Source organism: Somniosus microcephalus, chromosome 8 (assembly GCF_052327205.1).
Source record: "Somniosus microcephalus isolate GS21.2 chromosome 8, FLI_Smic_1.0, whole genome shotgun sequence".
NCBI lineage: Eukaryota > Metazoa > Chordata > Chondrichthyes > Squaliformes > Somniosidae > Somniosus > Somniosus microcephalus.
In genome coordinates, this window is record NC_140994.1 from 239,750,592 (window position 1) to 239,768,325 (window position 17,734).

Genomic DNA, 17,734 nt, shown 5'->3' on the forward strand with positions numbered 1-17,734 from the left:
GTCAAAGAGGTACATTTTAAGGAGCATTTTAAAGGGTGAGAGAGAAGTAGAGAGGCGGAGAGGTTTGGGGAGGGAATTCCAGAGCTTAGGGCCTAGGCAGCTGACGGCGCGGCCACCAATGGTGGGGCGAAGGAAATTAAAGATGTGCAAGAGGTCCGAATTGGAGGAGCGCAGAGATCTTGGAAGGTTGTAGGGCTGGAGGAGATTATAGGTAGGGAGGGGCGAGGCCATGGAGTGATTTGAACATAAGGATGAGAATTTTGAAACCGTGGCGTGCCAGACTGGGAGCCAATGTACCTCGTGAGCATTTAATACTAAAGGTGACAATGCCAGGCAGGGAAAGACCAGCTGGTCCATCAAGTTGTTCCATACAGTCAAGGTGCAACTTATGCACACCGTGACCTCCAGCCACCTTCGCCCTCTCCCCCCCAAACCAGCCAGCCATGCAAATCCTTAGGAGACAAAGAACCAGAGGAAAAAGCTCCAGGGCCAATTTAGGGGGGAAAAAACACTCTGGGAAATATGTCTCCGACCCCCATTGGTAATTAAAACCAGTTCCAGGAAACGACAGTGACTGGGTGACACATTCCCCAAAACCCCACCTATACTAACTACCCTGTGACGTTAGGCAGTTAGGAACACACACAGCTCCCTTTTGAGCTTTACTTCATTATTTTAAAGGCCTCAATCAAATCTTGCCGAAGTCTATGCTTTTCTAAAGTAACAAGCACCAGCTCCCCAATCCTATCATGGTAACTAAGGGCCTTGAACTAGATACAAGTCTAGAGACCCTCCTCTGAACCTCTTCCAGAGCCTCTATATTACCCACCATGTCAGAGGACCAAATACAGCATTCCAGATGAGGCCTAACCATGGCCTTGTATATAAGGACAATATAGTACTTTTTGTTTCATGTTGGATCGGCTGAGCAATACATTTGAATATTTTAGTTGTTTTTGCTATAGCCACGTGGCACTGATTGTGAACCTTTAGAGATTGGTGTACTATAACACCTCGGCCCATTTCCCGCTCAACAGATCTTAAGCTCTGAACCTTGTTTGGTTTTACACATGTTGAGATTATTCCACACCACACGCACAATATTACATTTAGCTAATAGGAAAGCAAAACACTGCGGATGCTGGAAATCTGAAATAAAAACAGAAAATGCTGGAAATACTCAGCAGGTCAGGCAGCATCTATGGGGAGAGAAACAGAGTTAATGTTTCAGGCCAATGACCTTTTGTCAGAACTGGGAAAAGTTAGCGATGCAACAGATTTTAAGCAAATGCAGGGGCAGGGAAAGGGAGGAGGGGAGGAAAGAACAAAAGAGAAGGAAAGGTTGGAAGGCAGGAGTGATTAAATGACAATAGGCACGATAGTACAAAGCAAAAGGAGATGGTAATGGGACAAGTAAAGAAACAAAAGATGAGTCTAGGTGAGGTGTAAATGAGAATGGCAGAATCAGCAACAGCTGCCATGTGACAAAATAGGTGCAGAGGTTATGGTCTGGAATTGTTGAACTCGATGTTGAGGCCAGAAGGCTGTAAAGTGCCTAATTGAAAGATGAGGTGCTGTTCCTCGAGCTTACGTTGAGCTTTATTGGAACAGTGTAAGAGGTCGAGGACGGTGAGGTCAGAGTGGGAGTGGAGCAGCAAATTAAAGTGATAGGTGACTGGAAGCTCGGGGTCTCCCTTACGGACTGAACAGAGGTGCGTTTGGTCTCCCCAGTGTAGAGGAGATTGCGTCATGAGCAGCGAATACAGTATATTAAATTGCAAGAAGTACAAGTAAATCGCTGTTTCACGTGGAAGGAATGTTTGGGGCACTGGACAGTGGGAAGGGAGGAGGTAAAAGGGCAGGTGTTGCATCTCCTGCGTTTGCACGGGAAGGTGCCATGGAATGGGGAGGGGGTGATTGAGGAGTGGACCAGGGTGTTGCGGAGGGAGCAGTCTCTTTGGAATGCTGAAACGGGAGGGGAGTACATTTATCTATATTGATGAATGGCATTTGCCAGATGCAGGCCCATTCCCCCATTGCATGCATGTAGATATAACTGTCATCTATTTTTCTTGCCTAAGGTCCTAACACCTACTCATAGAATGGTTACAGCACAGAAGGAGGCCATTCAGCCCGTCGAGCCCGTGCCGGCTCTCTGCAAGAGCACTTCAGCTAGTCCCACTCCCCCACCCTTTCCCAGTACTCAAACCTTTGCATCATCTGCAAACTTGCAGACTGGTCCCCAGATGCCTTAACCCAGGTGATTAAAGAGCAACAGTCCGAACCTCCATCAGCAACTGGTCCCCACGCAGAAACCCTGCCATTATTAACAATCTTCTGCCGACCAGAATATGACCAATTCCTAATCCAATTCAAAATCAGCCTGCTAATCCCACAGCACTCTTGCTCCTGAGACAGAAGGTTGTGTGTTCAAGCCCCACTCGAGAGACGGCAGCATATAATGTAGCTCGACACTTCAATGCAGTACGAAGGGAGGGCTGCCCTGTCAGAGGTGCTGTTCTTTGAATGAGATATGAAGCCGAGGCCGTGTGTGAGCTCTTAGATGAATGTAAAAGATCCCATTACACTATTTCTTAGAAGAACAGGGGAGTTTTCCCCGGTGTCCTGGTCATTATTTATCCCTCAACCACCACCACTATAAACAGATTAGCTGGTCATTTGTCATCTTATTGTTGTTTGTGGGACTGGAGTGGTTAGAATGTGGAACTTGCTACCACAAGGAGTAGCTGAGGCGAATAGCATTGATGCATTTAAGGCAAAGCTAGATAAGCATCTGAGGGAGAAATGAATAGAAGGACATGTTGATGGGGTAGATGAAGAAGGGTGGGAGGAGGCTCGTGAACATTGGATAAAATACCCAAGTGCCTACCCTTGTGTGTTGTTAGTTGGTATGATTGCACTAGGATGAGGGCGAGTGTGAGGGGTGGCTAGTGAGATGGGGAAGCGATAACGTAGATAGAGAGATGGGGGGAGGTGCAAGGTAAGTTGGTGTGAGTAAGGATCTGCAGGAGTAGGGTAGGGAAGGCAGAGTGATGGGGATGTAATGAGTTGCACAGCAGGATGAAGGCGAGTGTGGCTTTGCAGTAACCTTTTGTGATCTGAGATTATTGAAAGGTTTGCGCCACTGCAGCCAGGTCCTCCTGACAACATCCCTGCTTGTGCCCTCCTGTGCAATGTGCAGCCAGGCGGCTTTGGTGTCCTGGGGAGGTCTCTTCCGCCCATTGGGAGGGAAGAGAACCTCCCTACGTGCTGTGGCTCCCTCCATATGCATATGGAGGGAGTCATGGGAGAGCCTGGGTGCAGCCGTGCAGTGCTTGTCAGTGTTTGCAGCACCTCAATATTGTAGAACACTGACAGCACAAATGTCAAGACAAATGTGGCCATGGCCCCTTTAAGCAAACTGGTTGATGACGCGTCATCAAATGACGTCATCAGACCCGCTTCCTTTTAATTGGCCGGGAACCTCGCTGGGCAGGCTTGACAAGCCCAATCAAGGTACAATCAGTTGTAGAGAGCAGGCTGGGGCAGGCAGCGGGCCAGGACCTCGCTGCAGGTGCCGGCCGCCCCGAATACCCCGTGGTAGGCAAAATCACGGCCTTTGACTTTGCTGTGCGTAAATTGGCTGCCATGTTTTTCCTTACATTACGACAGTGACTACATCAGAAAAATACTGTGGGATACCCTGAGGTCATGAAATTTGCTATCTAAATACAAGGTCATTTATATATTGCATGATTAATTTTTCTGCTCGTGCTTGAAAAAAAATTCAGCAATAAAATTCTTTACGTAATTATTGCATAAACTGTGAGTAGTCTGACTCGGCTTGAAGCATTATGGATACCAAGACCAGGAACCTAATCCCTATTTGGCATTCAAGCACTTAAAAAACAAAATTCAAGTTTTTAAAAAAATATGAAAGCTTGCTTTCCCATCAGTAACAGAATTTCAGCTGCCATTGGGGGAAAGAAGTTGCTTTGTATGAACAAAAGCTGATAACAGAGGCCGTGGAGCTGTGCACAGACACATTCCACTTTAACCACCATCTGTGTCTAATCCAAAAGCAAAATACTGCGGATGATGGAAATCTGAAATAAAAACAGAAAATGCTGGAAATACTCAGCAGGTCAGGCAGCATCTGTGGAGAGAGAAACCGAGTTAACCTTTCACGTCGATGGCCTTTCGTCAGAACTGGAAAAAGTTAGAGGTGTAACAGGTTTTAAGCAAGTACAGAGGCGAGGAAAGAGCAAAGGAGAAGGTCTGTGATAGGGTGGAAGGCAGGAGAGATTAAATGACAAATGGGATGATGGTGCAAGGCAAAAGGTGATGGTAATGGAACAAGTAAAGAAACACAAGATGGGTCTAGAGTCCATGTCTAATTAATTGATTGACCCCCCTCGTACTGTGAGAGCTCAGCAATTCCAATTATTATTCCTCGTGTAAACAAAAATATCCAACAACTGGAAAAAAACTATTGTGATTTTCAAAAAGGGGTATGAAGGATCAAAGTTTCAGTTTAAAAATTAAATAATTTCAATTTCCATTCATCAGTACACAAAGCTATGATTAGATAGCTCATGACTGAAAAGTACCACCACAATATACCATCCCAGTCATAACATCGGGTGCCAGCATTTTCACTGCAGATTAAATCTTCGCTGGTCAACAGATGACAAACTTCATTCACTTTTCTATTTAGCATTACATTTTTCAACACACGCAATTACTCTAATTTGCATGCATAAACTTCCGAAAGGCGTTGATAAAATGCCACATAATAGGCTTGCCAGCAAAGTTGAAGCCCATGGAAAAAAGGGACAGTGGCAGCATGGATATGAAATTGGCTAAGTGATAGGAAACAGGGAGTAGTGGTGAACGGTTGTTTATCGGACTGGAGGAAGGTATACAGTGGTGTTCTTCCGGGGTCGGTACTAGGACCACTGCTTTTCTTGATATACATTAATGATTTGGATTTGGGTGTACAGGGCACAAATACAAAATTTGCAGCCGACACAAAACTTGGAAGTATAGTGAACAGTGAGGAGGATAGTGATAAGACTTTAAAGAGGCCACAGACAGGCAGGTGAAATGGGCAGACATGTGGCAGATGAAATTTAACTCAGAAAAGTGTGAAGTGATATGTTTTGGTAGGAAGAATGGCTAAAAGGGGTGCAGGAACAGAGAGGCCTGGGGTATATGTGCACAAATCATTGAAAGTGGCAGGGCAGGTTGAGAAAGCAGTTTAAAAACACATAGGATTCTGGGCTTTATAAATACTGTAGAGGCATAGAGTACAAAAGCAAGGAAGTTATGATGAACCTTTATAAACCACTGGTTCGGTCTCAACTGGCGTATTGTGTCCAATTCTGGGCACCGCATTTTAGGAAGGATGTGAAGGCCTTAGAGAGGGTGCAGAAAAGATTTACTGGAATGGTTCCAGGGATGAGGGACTTCAGTTACGTGGATAGGCTGGAGAAGCTGGGGTTGTTCTCCTTCGAGCAGAGGCGGTTGAGAGATTTGATAGAGGTGTTTAAAATCATGAGGGGTCTGGACAGAGTAGATAGAAACTGTTGCCATTGGCAGAAGGGTTGAGAACCAGAGGACACAGATTTAAGGAGATTGGCAGAAGAACCAAAGGCGACATGAGGAAAAACTTTTTTACACAACGAGTGGTTAGGATCTGGAATGCACTGCCTGAGAGGGTGGTGGAGGCAGGTTCAATTGTGGCTTTCAAAAGGGAGTTGGATAAGTACGTGAAGGAAAAAAAATTGCAGGGCTACGGGGAAAGGGCAGAGGAGTGGGACTAGAAGTGCTCTTGCAGAGAACCGACAAAGGCGCGACGGGTCGAATGGCCTCCTTCTGTGCTGTAACCATTCTATGATTCTATAATCCCAATGGCTGGGCAATAAATCGTACATTAGCAAGCAAACCCAAATACTTGACTTTTTATAATATCCCAGCTTGCAAAGTACATTAGATTCCAGAAGCTGAACAATCTGGCATTTTCATTTAAAACATTTGTTTAAATAAAAATGCTGTGTGGTAAAATCTCATTTAACTGAAATATTTGGGAGCTTGATTCATCGTAGTTTCATCTACTCATTGAGCATATTCAAGACAGAGATCAATAGATTTTTGGAATAAAAACAGAAAATGCTGGAGATACTCAGCAGGTCAGGCAGCATCTGTGAAGAGAGAAACAGAGTTAACGTTTCAGGTCGATGACCTTTCGTCAGAACTGGAAAAAAGCAGGAAATGGAACAGATTTTTAAGCAAGTGTAGGGGCTGGGAAAGTGGGGAGGGGATGAAAGAACAAAAGGGAGGGTCTGTGATAGGATAGAAGGCAGGAGAGGTTGAGAGACATTAAGAGATATTCAAAGCAAAAGGAGATGGTAATGGGACAGGTTAAGAAACAAAGGATGGCTCTAGATGAAGTGTGAATTGCGCTGGCAGAATGAAAGACAGCTGCCCTGTGGGAGAGAAGAAAAAAAGACAGACAAAAAGTGCGGATCAAAAATATGTATATGATAGGGGCCGAGGTTATGATCTGAACTTGTTGAACTCTATGTTGAGTCCAGAAGGCTGTAAAGTGCCTAATCGAAAGGTGAGGTGCTGTTCCTCGAGCTTACGCTGAGCTTCACTGAAACAATGCAAGAGGCCGAGGACGGTGAGGTCTGAGTCGGAGTGGAGCGGAGAATTAAAGTGACAGGCGACCGGAAGCTCAGGGTCCCCCTTACGGACTGAACCGAGGTGTTCCGCAAAGCGGTCACCCAATCTGCGTTTGGTCTCCCCAATGTAGAGGAGACCACATCATGAGCAGCGAATACAGTATATTAAATTGCAGGAAGTACAAGTAAATCGCTGTTTCACCTGGAAGGGGTGTTTGGGGCCCTGGACAGTGGGAAGGGGGAGGTATAAGGGCATGTGTTGCATCTCCTGCACTTGCACGGGAAGGTGCCGGGTGAAGGGGAAGGGGTGTTGGAGGTGATAGAGGAGTGGACCAGGGAGTCGCAGAAGGAGCAGTCCCTTCGGAATGCTGAAAGGGGAGGTGAGGGGAAGATATGTTTGGTGGTGGGATCACGCTGGAGGTGGCGGAGGGTGATCCGTTGAATGTGGAGGCTGGTGGGGTGAAAGGTGAGGACAAGGGGAACTCTATCTTGGTTCCAGGAGGGAGGGGCGGGGGTGAGGGCAGAAGTGCGGGAGATAGAACGGACACGGTCGAGGGCCGTGTCAACCACAGTGGAGGGGAATCCTCGGTTGAGGAAAAAGGAAGACATGTCGGAAGCACTGGTATGGAAGGTGGCATCATCAGAGCAGATGAGGTGGAAACAGAGAAACTGGGAGAATGGAATAGAGTCCTTACAGGAAGCGGGGTGGGAGGAAGTGTAGTCCAGGTAACAGTGGGAGTCAGTGGGCTTGCAGTGAATGTTTGTCAATAACCTATCCCCAGAGATGGAGAAGGAGAAGTCGAGGAAGGGAAGAGTCGGAGATGGACCATGTGAAGGTGAGGGAAGGGTGGAAATTGGAAGCAAAGTGAATGAAATTTTCTAGTTCAGGGCGAGAGCAGGAAACGGCACCGATACAGTTTTCAACGTACCATCTCTGCGCAGGAGATGGAACGCATGCCCTTATACCTCCCCCTTTCCCACTGTCCAGGGCCCCAAACACCCCTTCCAGGTGAAACAGCGATTTACTTGTACTTCTTGCAATTTAGTATACTGTATTCGCTGCTCACGATGTGGCCTCCTCTACATTGGGGAGACCAAATGCAGATTGGGTGACCGCTTTGTGGAACACCTTCGTTCAGCCCGTAAGGGTGACCCCGAGCTTCCGGTCGCCTGTCACTTTAATTCTCCGCTCCACTCCCATCGTCCTCGGCCTCTTGCATTGTTCCACTGAAGCTCAGTGTAAGCTCGAGGAACAGCACCTCATCTTTCGATTAGGCACTTTACAGCCTTCTGGACTCAACCTAGAGTTCAACAAGTTCAGATCATAACCTCGGCCCCTATCATATATATATTTTTTATTATCCACACTTTTGGTCTGTATCTTTTTTTCTTCTCTCCCACATGGCAGCTGTCTTTCATTCTGCCAGCGCAATTCACACTTCATCTAGAGCCATCCTTTGTTTCTTAACCTGTCTCATTACCATCTCCTTTTGCCTTGAATATCTCTTAACCTCTCCTGCCTTCTTTCCTATCACAGACCTTCCCTTTTGTTCTTTCATCCCCATCCCACTTTCCCAGCCCCTACACTTGCTTAAAAATCTGTTCCATTTCCTGCTTTTTTCCAGTTCTGACGAAAGGTCATCGACCTGAAACGTTAACTCTGTTTCTCTCTTCACAGATGCTGCCTGACCGGCTGAGTATCTCCAGCATTTTCTGTTTATATTTCAGATTTCCAGCATCTGCAGTATTTTCTTTTTGTAATAGATTTTTGGATATGAAGGGAATCAAGGGATATGGGGATAGGGCGGGTAAGTGGAGTTGAGGTAGAAGATCAGCCATGATCTTATTGAATAGCAGAGCAGGCTCGAGGGGCCGAATGGCCTCCTCCTGCTCCTACTTCTTATGTTCTTATGTACTCTTCATCTAATAAAGCAATAAATTGCATTGCTAGACCATATTTTACATCTATTGGACATCACAAAGCTTTTCACAGAAAAGAGTAAATGGTGTGGTCACTGTTGTTTCCTGAACACACAGGCAATTTGCACAAACAGAAAATTAGATAAATGACTCATTAATTTGTTTTGGTGGCGTTGATGAAGGGAGGAATGTTGGCCAGGCACTGGGAGAATGCCCTGCTTTTCTTCGAATAATGTCATGCGATATCTTATGCCCCCACCCACCTCCCCATGCAGATGGGGTTGCTGTTTAACGTCTCGTTCAAAAGACGACGCTGAGTGTCAGCAGAGAGCACGTGCTCAATTCCTCGAGTGGGACTTGAATGCAACCCTGTGCTAAGACCCGAGTGCTACCAACTGAACCAGCTGATGCTTGGATATATTTTCACAAAAAACTGATTGAAATCCATCAGTCTTTGTTTGACTGCTTTTTAACATCGAGTGCTTCGCAATTTGTTGTATGTTACAAAAATGACAGACTTGAGTTAAAACGTTATCGCTGGTCAAATTTTAGCTCAATCTGTCGAGCTGCTTTTAGATCTGCCTTTGTGCAAAATAAAAAGGGTTTCCCAGTAGCAGCTCTTAGTAAGTTCACATTACCGTCATCTCTGGGTGTGCAACAGCCATGCATCGAGACCTCTCTAAAGTCAATGTTAAACCAGCTTTATAAAGCCCAAATATAATTATCATCCAACGCTGTCCAACAGAACTCGCCAGATCAACTGACGCTGAGATTGACAAACCCTAGTTACCTGTCCCGTTTACGGTTATTGAAGAAAACTTAACTTTCAGGTCAGAAAGGATTTGGTGACTGTTGCCTGCACTTAAAGCACCTTTTATCTTCAGAATTAAACTGACTCCGTTCTCAGGACAGCGACTGTCTATCCGATGCTCTTGGGTTTCACCACTGGCACTCTGGGCTCCGCTTTTGTACAAGCCTCACATGGAGGGAGCAAATGTGCAGGACTGGCTACCTTACTCCAATTGAAAATTGTTGACCCACATTTTATATTGGTGCCACTTTAATTCAAATTCCGAGAGACTCTACTCACTGAGCTGTTCTTGGGGAAATCTTAGTACAGTATCGGCTTAGTAAGTGCTCAAACCCAGTTACAACAACAACAACTTGCATTTATATAGCACCTTTAAGGTAGTAAAACGTCCCAAGGTGCTGCACAGGAGTATTTTAAGACAAAAAATTTGACACCGAGCCACATAAGGAGAAATTAGGGCAGGTGACCAAAAGCTTGGTCAAAGAGGTAGGTTTTAAGGAGCGTCTTCAGACTTGGGTAAGTGGGCGTGCCCCTATAAGGAGAACGTGTGCACGCCATTTCAGGCAGACAAAAAACGTGTAGATTTCTCAGTAAGTTTGGTTGGAGACTCTCAAGTATGGAGGTGGGTTTCCATACCATCAGTAAATAACCAGAGCTGACTGGTTGGTACGGGCCCTATGTAGGGAAAGCCAAGCATTTGTGCCTCCACAATTATCTTCACTCCTTCTTACCCGTCTCCACTTGAAGCTGCATTTCTTGCTTCTCCTGGTTGACCTGCTGCATTGTTCGGTTCACATCTACTCCCTGAAGCTTGGCAGCCTGCTGTGCAATCTTGCGCTCAACGTCTCTCAACTCCATCTGATTGAATGACAAAGGGCCCAGTCAGCAGTCATAAACATTTGTAATAGAATCATATCACAGGAGGAGGCCATTCGGCCCATCGTGTCTGTGCCGGCTCTTTGGTAGAGCTATCCAATTAGTCCCACTCCCCGCTCTACCCCATTGCCCTGCAATTCTTTCCCCTTCAAGTATTTATCCAATTTCCTTTTGAGAGTTACCACTGAATCTGCTTTCCATCACCCTTTCAGGTAGGGCATTCCAGATCATAAATCGCTACATAAAAAAACTTCATCTTCCCTCTGGCTCTTTTGCCAATTAGCTTAAATCGGTGTCCTCTAGTTATTGACCCTCCTTCCTGCCAGTGGAAACAGTTTCTTTTTATTTACTTTATCAAAACCTCATAATTGTGAACACCTCTATTAAATCCACCCTTAACCTTCTCTGCTCCAAGGAGAACAATCCCAGCTTCTCTAGTCTCTATATATAATTGAAGTCCCTCATTCCTGGTACCATTCTAGTAAGTTTCCTCTGCACCCTCTCCAAGGCCTTGACATCCTTTCTAAAGTGTGGGCCCAGAATTGGACATAATACTCCAGCTGAGGCTTAACCAGTGATTTATAAAGGGTTTAGCATCAGTCATTTATCAAATGTATATACTAAAAGGCTTGGGTAATAAGGCAGTTGTCTTTTAGACCCATGAGTTTTTGGATGTGCCTTTTTTCCTCTTTCCAATTTTCTCTTTCTCCCCTCCTGTGATGATGACTTGTGCTGGGATATAGCTGCATGGGCACTGGGAATCCCTTTGCTTCCACAAGTGCCCGTTCTTCACGCATGAGCCTAGATGGCGAGTTATTTGACGCGGGGCATTAAAGTGTCCTCACTCACAAGTTCGTTCTTCCACCAAGGGTCACTGGACAGTGAGCGGGGTGGAAACCCTGGCCGATTGTCGCCCTCCTTAGCAGGAAGATACGGGAGCCAATTGTAGGAATCCCACCACTGCCCCAGCTGAAACTTGCGTTTAAACCTGGAACCTCCCTGGACTGTTTTGCTTGGTACCACACAACAAATGAGCCATCCAGAAAGCCTCTTCAAACCTGCTTTTACTAAATTTAAAAATCACCACCAGTTTAAAAAATAAAAATTCAATTGTTAATTTTCGTTTTCTAGATTTAGTGCCATAACAATATGGAACTAGTTGGGGGAAATTAGCTAAGACGACAGTGAGAAAACTAATTATGTGTAGTTGCACTCAGGGTTAATGAATCTTATATTTATGGCCCCTAGTTTTGCTCCCCCCCACAATATTAGGCCAATATAACTGATAATTAAGTGGTTAATAATGTAGACAATTAGATTCAGGATCACTTCAGAACTCAACACTGATGCGGTATTTATGTCTCACACAAGGACAAAGTTAGCATCTCACTGTAAACTTCCAAAACTGGTCACATCTTGATTAGCCACTTTAAAAATTATATTAGCTTAAATGGCGAGTGCTGACGACATCAAGTGAACTAAGTTGGAAGAGTCTCTCAGCATGACTGTGCAAGGTAGTGAAGCTATAAGGAGATACCGTAAGTAAGCAAGAGGCTCGGATCATGGTAATTCAATGATACGTGTCCATTTAGCTCCCTCACATGGTCATGCTCAGTAAGTCAACAAAGCCAGTTCACCAGGTGATATCAACAGCGCTCAGTTTAAATAAAACATTAAAAAAACAGAAATGGGGAGGAGCGGAGGGGAAGCATTAAAAAGATGTTAAAGCTAAGCCTGTTTCTTGTCAAAACTTTGACTTTTTAAACGGGTACTGAGAGACAGCCTCCCTCTTTAACCAATCATTAAGAAATTAATTGTTGTTGGACATCATGGGCTCAAAATTCCTCTTCTAATGAAAAGCAGCAGAATACTCGTTTCTTCCCACAACAACCCATTAATGGAATTGCCACAATGCCTGGCATGAACCCGTTACAAATCCTGGGTCCTGCCGTAGATTTTCTCTTGCCTATCCTGGTGGTGGTCACTCTCATCCGTGCGTCTTAGCTTTAGGAGTGTGCCCATATACTGCTGAATATCGAACTGCATGAAAGGACAATGCAAGAGTCCAATAATAGTCTGAACTATATATATGTGTATCCTTTACACACGCACCTTATCAATCTTTTTGAAGGCCAGCCGAGAAAATACTTGGTAAGACGAGGCCAAATCAGAATTGTTGAGCTGTTTTACTTCACAGCAAGTGAACATGGTTATAAATAAGACGGACTTTGTTTATTCGGCACTTGTCTTCACATAATAATACAAAAGAATGAACACGCCACACTCTCCCACAATGGTGGGTCATCTTGTTTCACTTAAAATAACACTAACTGCCCTACTGGATTCTAAATTTGAGTCTGGTGAAAACCTACCCTCTCAGCTTTCACCTAAAGAAAAACCGATCAGTGAGTATTTCTAGCCCTGCTTTTTTTTTTTAAAAAAAGAAAAACATCTCGTGTTCACAACTCAAGGGAAGGGCCTGTGCCAGACAACCCACACCAAGCACCCAGGACCAGGGTTCTCCCAGAACAATGAGTTTATGGTGTTTATTGATTGCTGATAATCTTTGGGGAAACAGCTTCACTATCTAGTCTATTAACGCTTAACCACCTTTTAAAAAAAATGTGCTTTTAAAAACCCAACCTTTAAACATATGCCCTGTCCCAGTCCTTTCTGTGGAAAAGTGTCCAATCATGACAAAAATATGCAACATATATATAAATAAAAAAAATACATACATAAAATATATAATACACATATATATATATATAAAATAAAATATACATGTATTTATTTATATATATATATATATAATATATTTATTTATTTAAGGGGGGAATTTCACCCTTATTACTTCCTTCCCCACTGGGATTCTCCCAGTGTTACATACCACACACCGGCTGAAGGGGCAGGCAGGTGACCTGCTCCAAAAGCTGTGCCAATAACCATCAGCAAGACGTGGCGAAGAACAGCCTCAGAGTGAGGAAGTGCATGGCATCCAACTCTGCACCGCCCCACAATAACTAGGGACTATGCACTGTGCATGGAAGCCTATCCCTACCATTCACAAACAACACACATTGTAAAGAGAATAATGACACTTGGTTGTCATTACAGTGCAATAATTCAAGAGGAGTTCCAATGAGAAACTATGAGTGTGAAGATTGGTGTGATTTGAATTTCCAAATTAGGTCGCGAAACAGCTTCAAAGCTACAACTTGCCTTTATATAACTTCTTTAACATAGAAAAATCACCCCAGGGTGCTTCACAGAAGTATGATCACACAAACACCGACACCAGGCCAAAGAAGGTCAAATCAGAAGTGACGAAATGCTTGGTCAACGAGGTGGATTTTAAGGAGGAAATTAAGGGAGGAGAGGGAGAGGCAGAAAGGTTTAGGGAGGGAATTCCAGGGCCTAGAACCTAGACGTCTGAAGGCACAGCTGTCAATGGTAGAGTGAAGGAATTATGGGATGCAGAAGAATCTCGAGTTGAAGGAACACAGAGTTCATGGAGAGTTATAGGGCTGGAGAACGCTGTCGAGATAGGGAGTGGCGAGGCCACAAAAGCATTTGAACACAAGATGAGAATCTTAAATTGGAGGCGTTGGGGGACTGGGAGCCAATGTAGTTGAGCAAGCACAGGGATGATGGATAAGCGGGACTTGGTGTGGGATATGATACGGGCAGCAGAGTTTTGACGATGGGAGGCCGGGCAGAAGAGCATTAGAGTGTGCGCGCGTGCGACCTTCCTGCAAACACAGTCCCAAACTTTCAAAAGACAGTGCTAGCTACAAAAAGAAATACAGTGCTATTACTACAGAAATTTCTCAATGCCATACAACAGAAGTAACATGCTGGTAAGTCAACAAAGAAAACTGAAGAATACAGAACTATTAAGGCTCTGCACTTGCGGCTGACAGTTAGAAATCTAATCATCTCATAGACCCCACTTGGAAGCCAGCCAGAGATTTTCAGCACAATTGAGAAAGAAGTCTGCCTGTCGTTACCTGGTATCTCTCCATGAGCGATATATCTTGCAGACATGACTTCGCCGTGCCTTCCTCAGATAGGAAGATAGCAAGCTGAGTCTCCTGTTCTTCCACGTCACTTTTCAGGCGCTGAATATCTCGATTGACGCTCTGCAGTTTATTACGTAACTCGGGCAAATCCTTTTCCTTAAGTTCAATTACTGTTTCTCTGCAGAGCAAAAAACCCGGAGGATTATTTCACTACAGTGAAAAAATATTTCACAGACAAAAAAATTTAGCCCGACAAGCCGAGCTTAAAATCCAAAATACTCGGTGAACAAAAAAAGGTTCTAACAATTGTTTCATCTGTAATAAATGTCTTGATGCTTGTTGTGTACAGTTGAGATCTTGGCTGCTTCACTTAAGTTTTACAGACTAGTTTGTAATACAGTAGCATTCTCTTGATTCCTGCTAAAAGTAAAATTTACTTCGCCATATTTAGGATACATTTTACTGTGTTTGAATAGATATGCAAGTACAATCCCAAGTATCCAATGGTCTAACAGTCATCTATAGCAAAATGATACTAGGACTTAAAGGGTTAACTTATGAGGACAGGCTGCATAAACCTGGCTTGTATTCACTTGAGTATAGAAGATTGAGGGGTGATCAAGTTGATGTGTTTAAAACGATACAAGGATTCGATGGAGTAGATACAGAGAAGCCTATTTCCTTCAGCTGCCAAGGTCCGAAGCTCTGGAATTCCCTCCCTCAACCTGTCCGCATCTCTCATGCATTAATAAACAGGGAAAGTGAAACGGAAAGAGAGACACAGAACCGGCAGCTCGGGTATATTTTATACCTGATCGGTTTCAGTCCCATCATCTCATCACGTCGTTTCTCTTTCTTCTTCAGGTCGGACTCGGCTGATTTCAGTTTATCCGGTACAAGCCGTAGTTTCGACTGCAGATCATCAATAATGTCCTGCAACTCGGCCTCCGAGGGGAAAACACGCTGACAGACGGGACAGCAGGGCTCGTTCTCCTCAGTTAGCTGGCCAATAAACTGACTGTATACGGCTGTCGCTCCAGAAAGCATAGCTACAAAAATATAAAAGGATAGACAGACAATGGAACAAAAACAGTTATTAGTTTTCAAAAACAAAAAAAAGATTTGCTTTGGAAAGATATGGTCCAACATGCGTCTATACCAAAATGATACTAGGGCTTAAAGGGTTAACTTATGAGGCCAGGCTGCATAAACCTGGCTTGTATTCCCTCGAGTATAGAAGGTTGGGGGGTGATCTAACTGATGTGTTACAAATGTTACACTACATAATGCAATAGAGAGGGAGTGGTAAAGCCTAGAGAGGAGGTTTTGGGTCATCTCATCCAAGGAAGGTATGCAAGATTTTCTCAACTAAGTATGGCCAAACAGGTATCAAATATACAATGCGTAAAATATGTAGTGCTACACAGATAGGGAGGGGCAAAACCTTGGAGCGATTTAAACACAAGGATGACACTTCTAAATTTGAGGCGGTGAGGAACCAGATCCTCCCTGCATCTACCCTGCCAAGCCATGTAAGATTTTTATATGTTTCAATGAGATCACCTCTCACTCTTCTAAACTCTAGAGAATATAGGCCTAGTCTACTCAGTCTCTCCTCATAGGACAATCCCCCCATCCCAGGAACCAGTCTGGTGAACCTTCGTTGCACTCCCTCTATGGCAAGTATATTCTTCCTTAGGTAAGGAGACCAAAACTGTACACAATACTCCAGGTGTGGTCTCACCAGGGCCCTATATAATTGCAGTAAGATGCCTTTACTCATACTCAAATCTGTTTGTAATAAAGGCTAACATACCATTTGCTTTCCTAATTGCTTGCTGTACCTGCATGTCAACTTTCAGCAATTTGTGTACAAGGACACCCAGGTCCCTCTGAACACCAACATTTCCCAATCTCTCACCATTTAAAAAATACTCTGCTTTTCTGTTTTCCTACCAAAGTGGATAATTTCACATTTCACCCCATTATATTCCATTTGCCATGTTCTTGCCCACTTACTTAGCCTGTCTATACCCCCTTGCAGCCTCTTTGCACCCTCCTCACAACTTACATTCCCACCTAGCTTTGTATCATCAGCAAACTTGGATATATTACATTTGGTCCCCTCATCCAAATCATTGATATAGATTGTAAATAGCTGAGGCCCAAGCACTGATCCTTATGGTACCCCACTAGTTACAGCCTGCCAACCCGAAAATGACCTGTTTATTCCTATTCTCTGTTTTCTGACCATTAACCAGTCCTTCATCCATGCTAGTATATTACCCCCAATCCCATGAGCCCTAATTTTGTTTAATAACCACTTGTGTGGCATCTTACCGAATGCCTTCTGAAAATCCAAATACACCACATCCACTGGTTCCCCCTCATCTATCCTGCTAGTTACAACCTCAAAAAACAAACAGATTTGTCAAACACGATTTCCCTTTCATAAATCTGTGTTGACTCTGCCCAATCCTATTATTATTTTTAAGTGCCCTGTTACCACGTCCTTAATAATAGATTCTAGCATTTTCCCTACTACTACTGATGTCAAGCTAACTGGTCTATAGTTCCATGTTTTCTCTCTCCCTCCTTTCTTAAATAGTGGGGTTACATTTGCTACCTTCCAATCCGTGGGAACCATTCCAGAATCTATGGAATTTTGGAAGATGACAACCAATGCATCCACATCTCTATAGCCACCTCTCTTAAAACCCTAGGATGTAGACCATCAGGTCCAGGAGATTTATCGGCTTTCAGTCCCATTAATTTTTCCAGTACTATTTCTTTACCAATACTAATTTCTTTCAGTTCCTCATTTTCACTAGAGCCTTGGTTCTCCACTATAGGACGGCAGTTTTCAAGGAGAGGGGGACAGTGTCTGAACAGAGGGAACCATTTATACCATCAGCTAGCATGGAGTCCTAGGAAGGGAAGTTGAGTCAGGAGTTTAGTGGAAATGAGTTTGAGGAAGGGGGTAATCTCCTGGATGATCTAGAGTTGTAGGCAGTTTTGACAGAGGGGAGTAAAACTTGGTAGGGTTTGATATGGTCTATCCAGATCTGGTAATGAGTTGCTATGCCAGTTGTGCACCAAATATGCTCAAGTCGGTATCTCTTGGACTGGAGGGATTGACAATGTGACATACCGGAGGAACATCTGAGATGGACGATAGTGAAGGTTGGGAACAAGGGCAAAGGTGGTGGTGAGGGAGTGGTTGAAGAGGCATTGCGGCAAATGGAGAATTGAAGACTAAGAAGTTTGAAGTTCAAAAATGTAGCTGTAAGTAACTTGGCAAGTATTATTAAACAAGGGGCAGATGCAGAAGGAAGCGGGGTGAAAGGGGATATGTGGGTCATGAGAGATACAAGGAGGTGGTCGGAGATGACACTGCCAGTGATTGAAACCATGGGAGC

At 44.2% G+C, this 17,734-nt stretch overlaps 1 protein-coding gene across 2 annotated transcripts in view; it reads right to left on the minus strand.

Moving 5' to 3' along the window:
* The window catches only part of rad50 (RAD50 homolog, double strand break repair protein), a 201,992-nt gene that overhangs the window by 56,609 nt on the left and 127,649 nt on the right, over positions 1-17,734 (minus strand). For both annotated transcript variants that reach the window (XM_085995845.1, XM_085995844.1), the window contains 3 exons: positions 15,127-15,364; positions 14,304-14,493; positions 10,149-10,275 (listed from right to left, as the gene is read on the minus strand). In XM_085995845.1, coding sequence (XP_085851971.1) covers positions 10,149-10,275; positions 14,304-14,493; positions 15,127-15,364 — 555 coding nt within the window. The remainder of the gene's footprint in view (positions 1-10,148; positions 10,276-14,303; positions 14,494-15,126; positions 15,365-17,734) is intronic.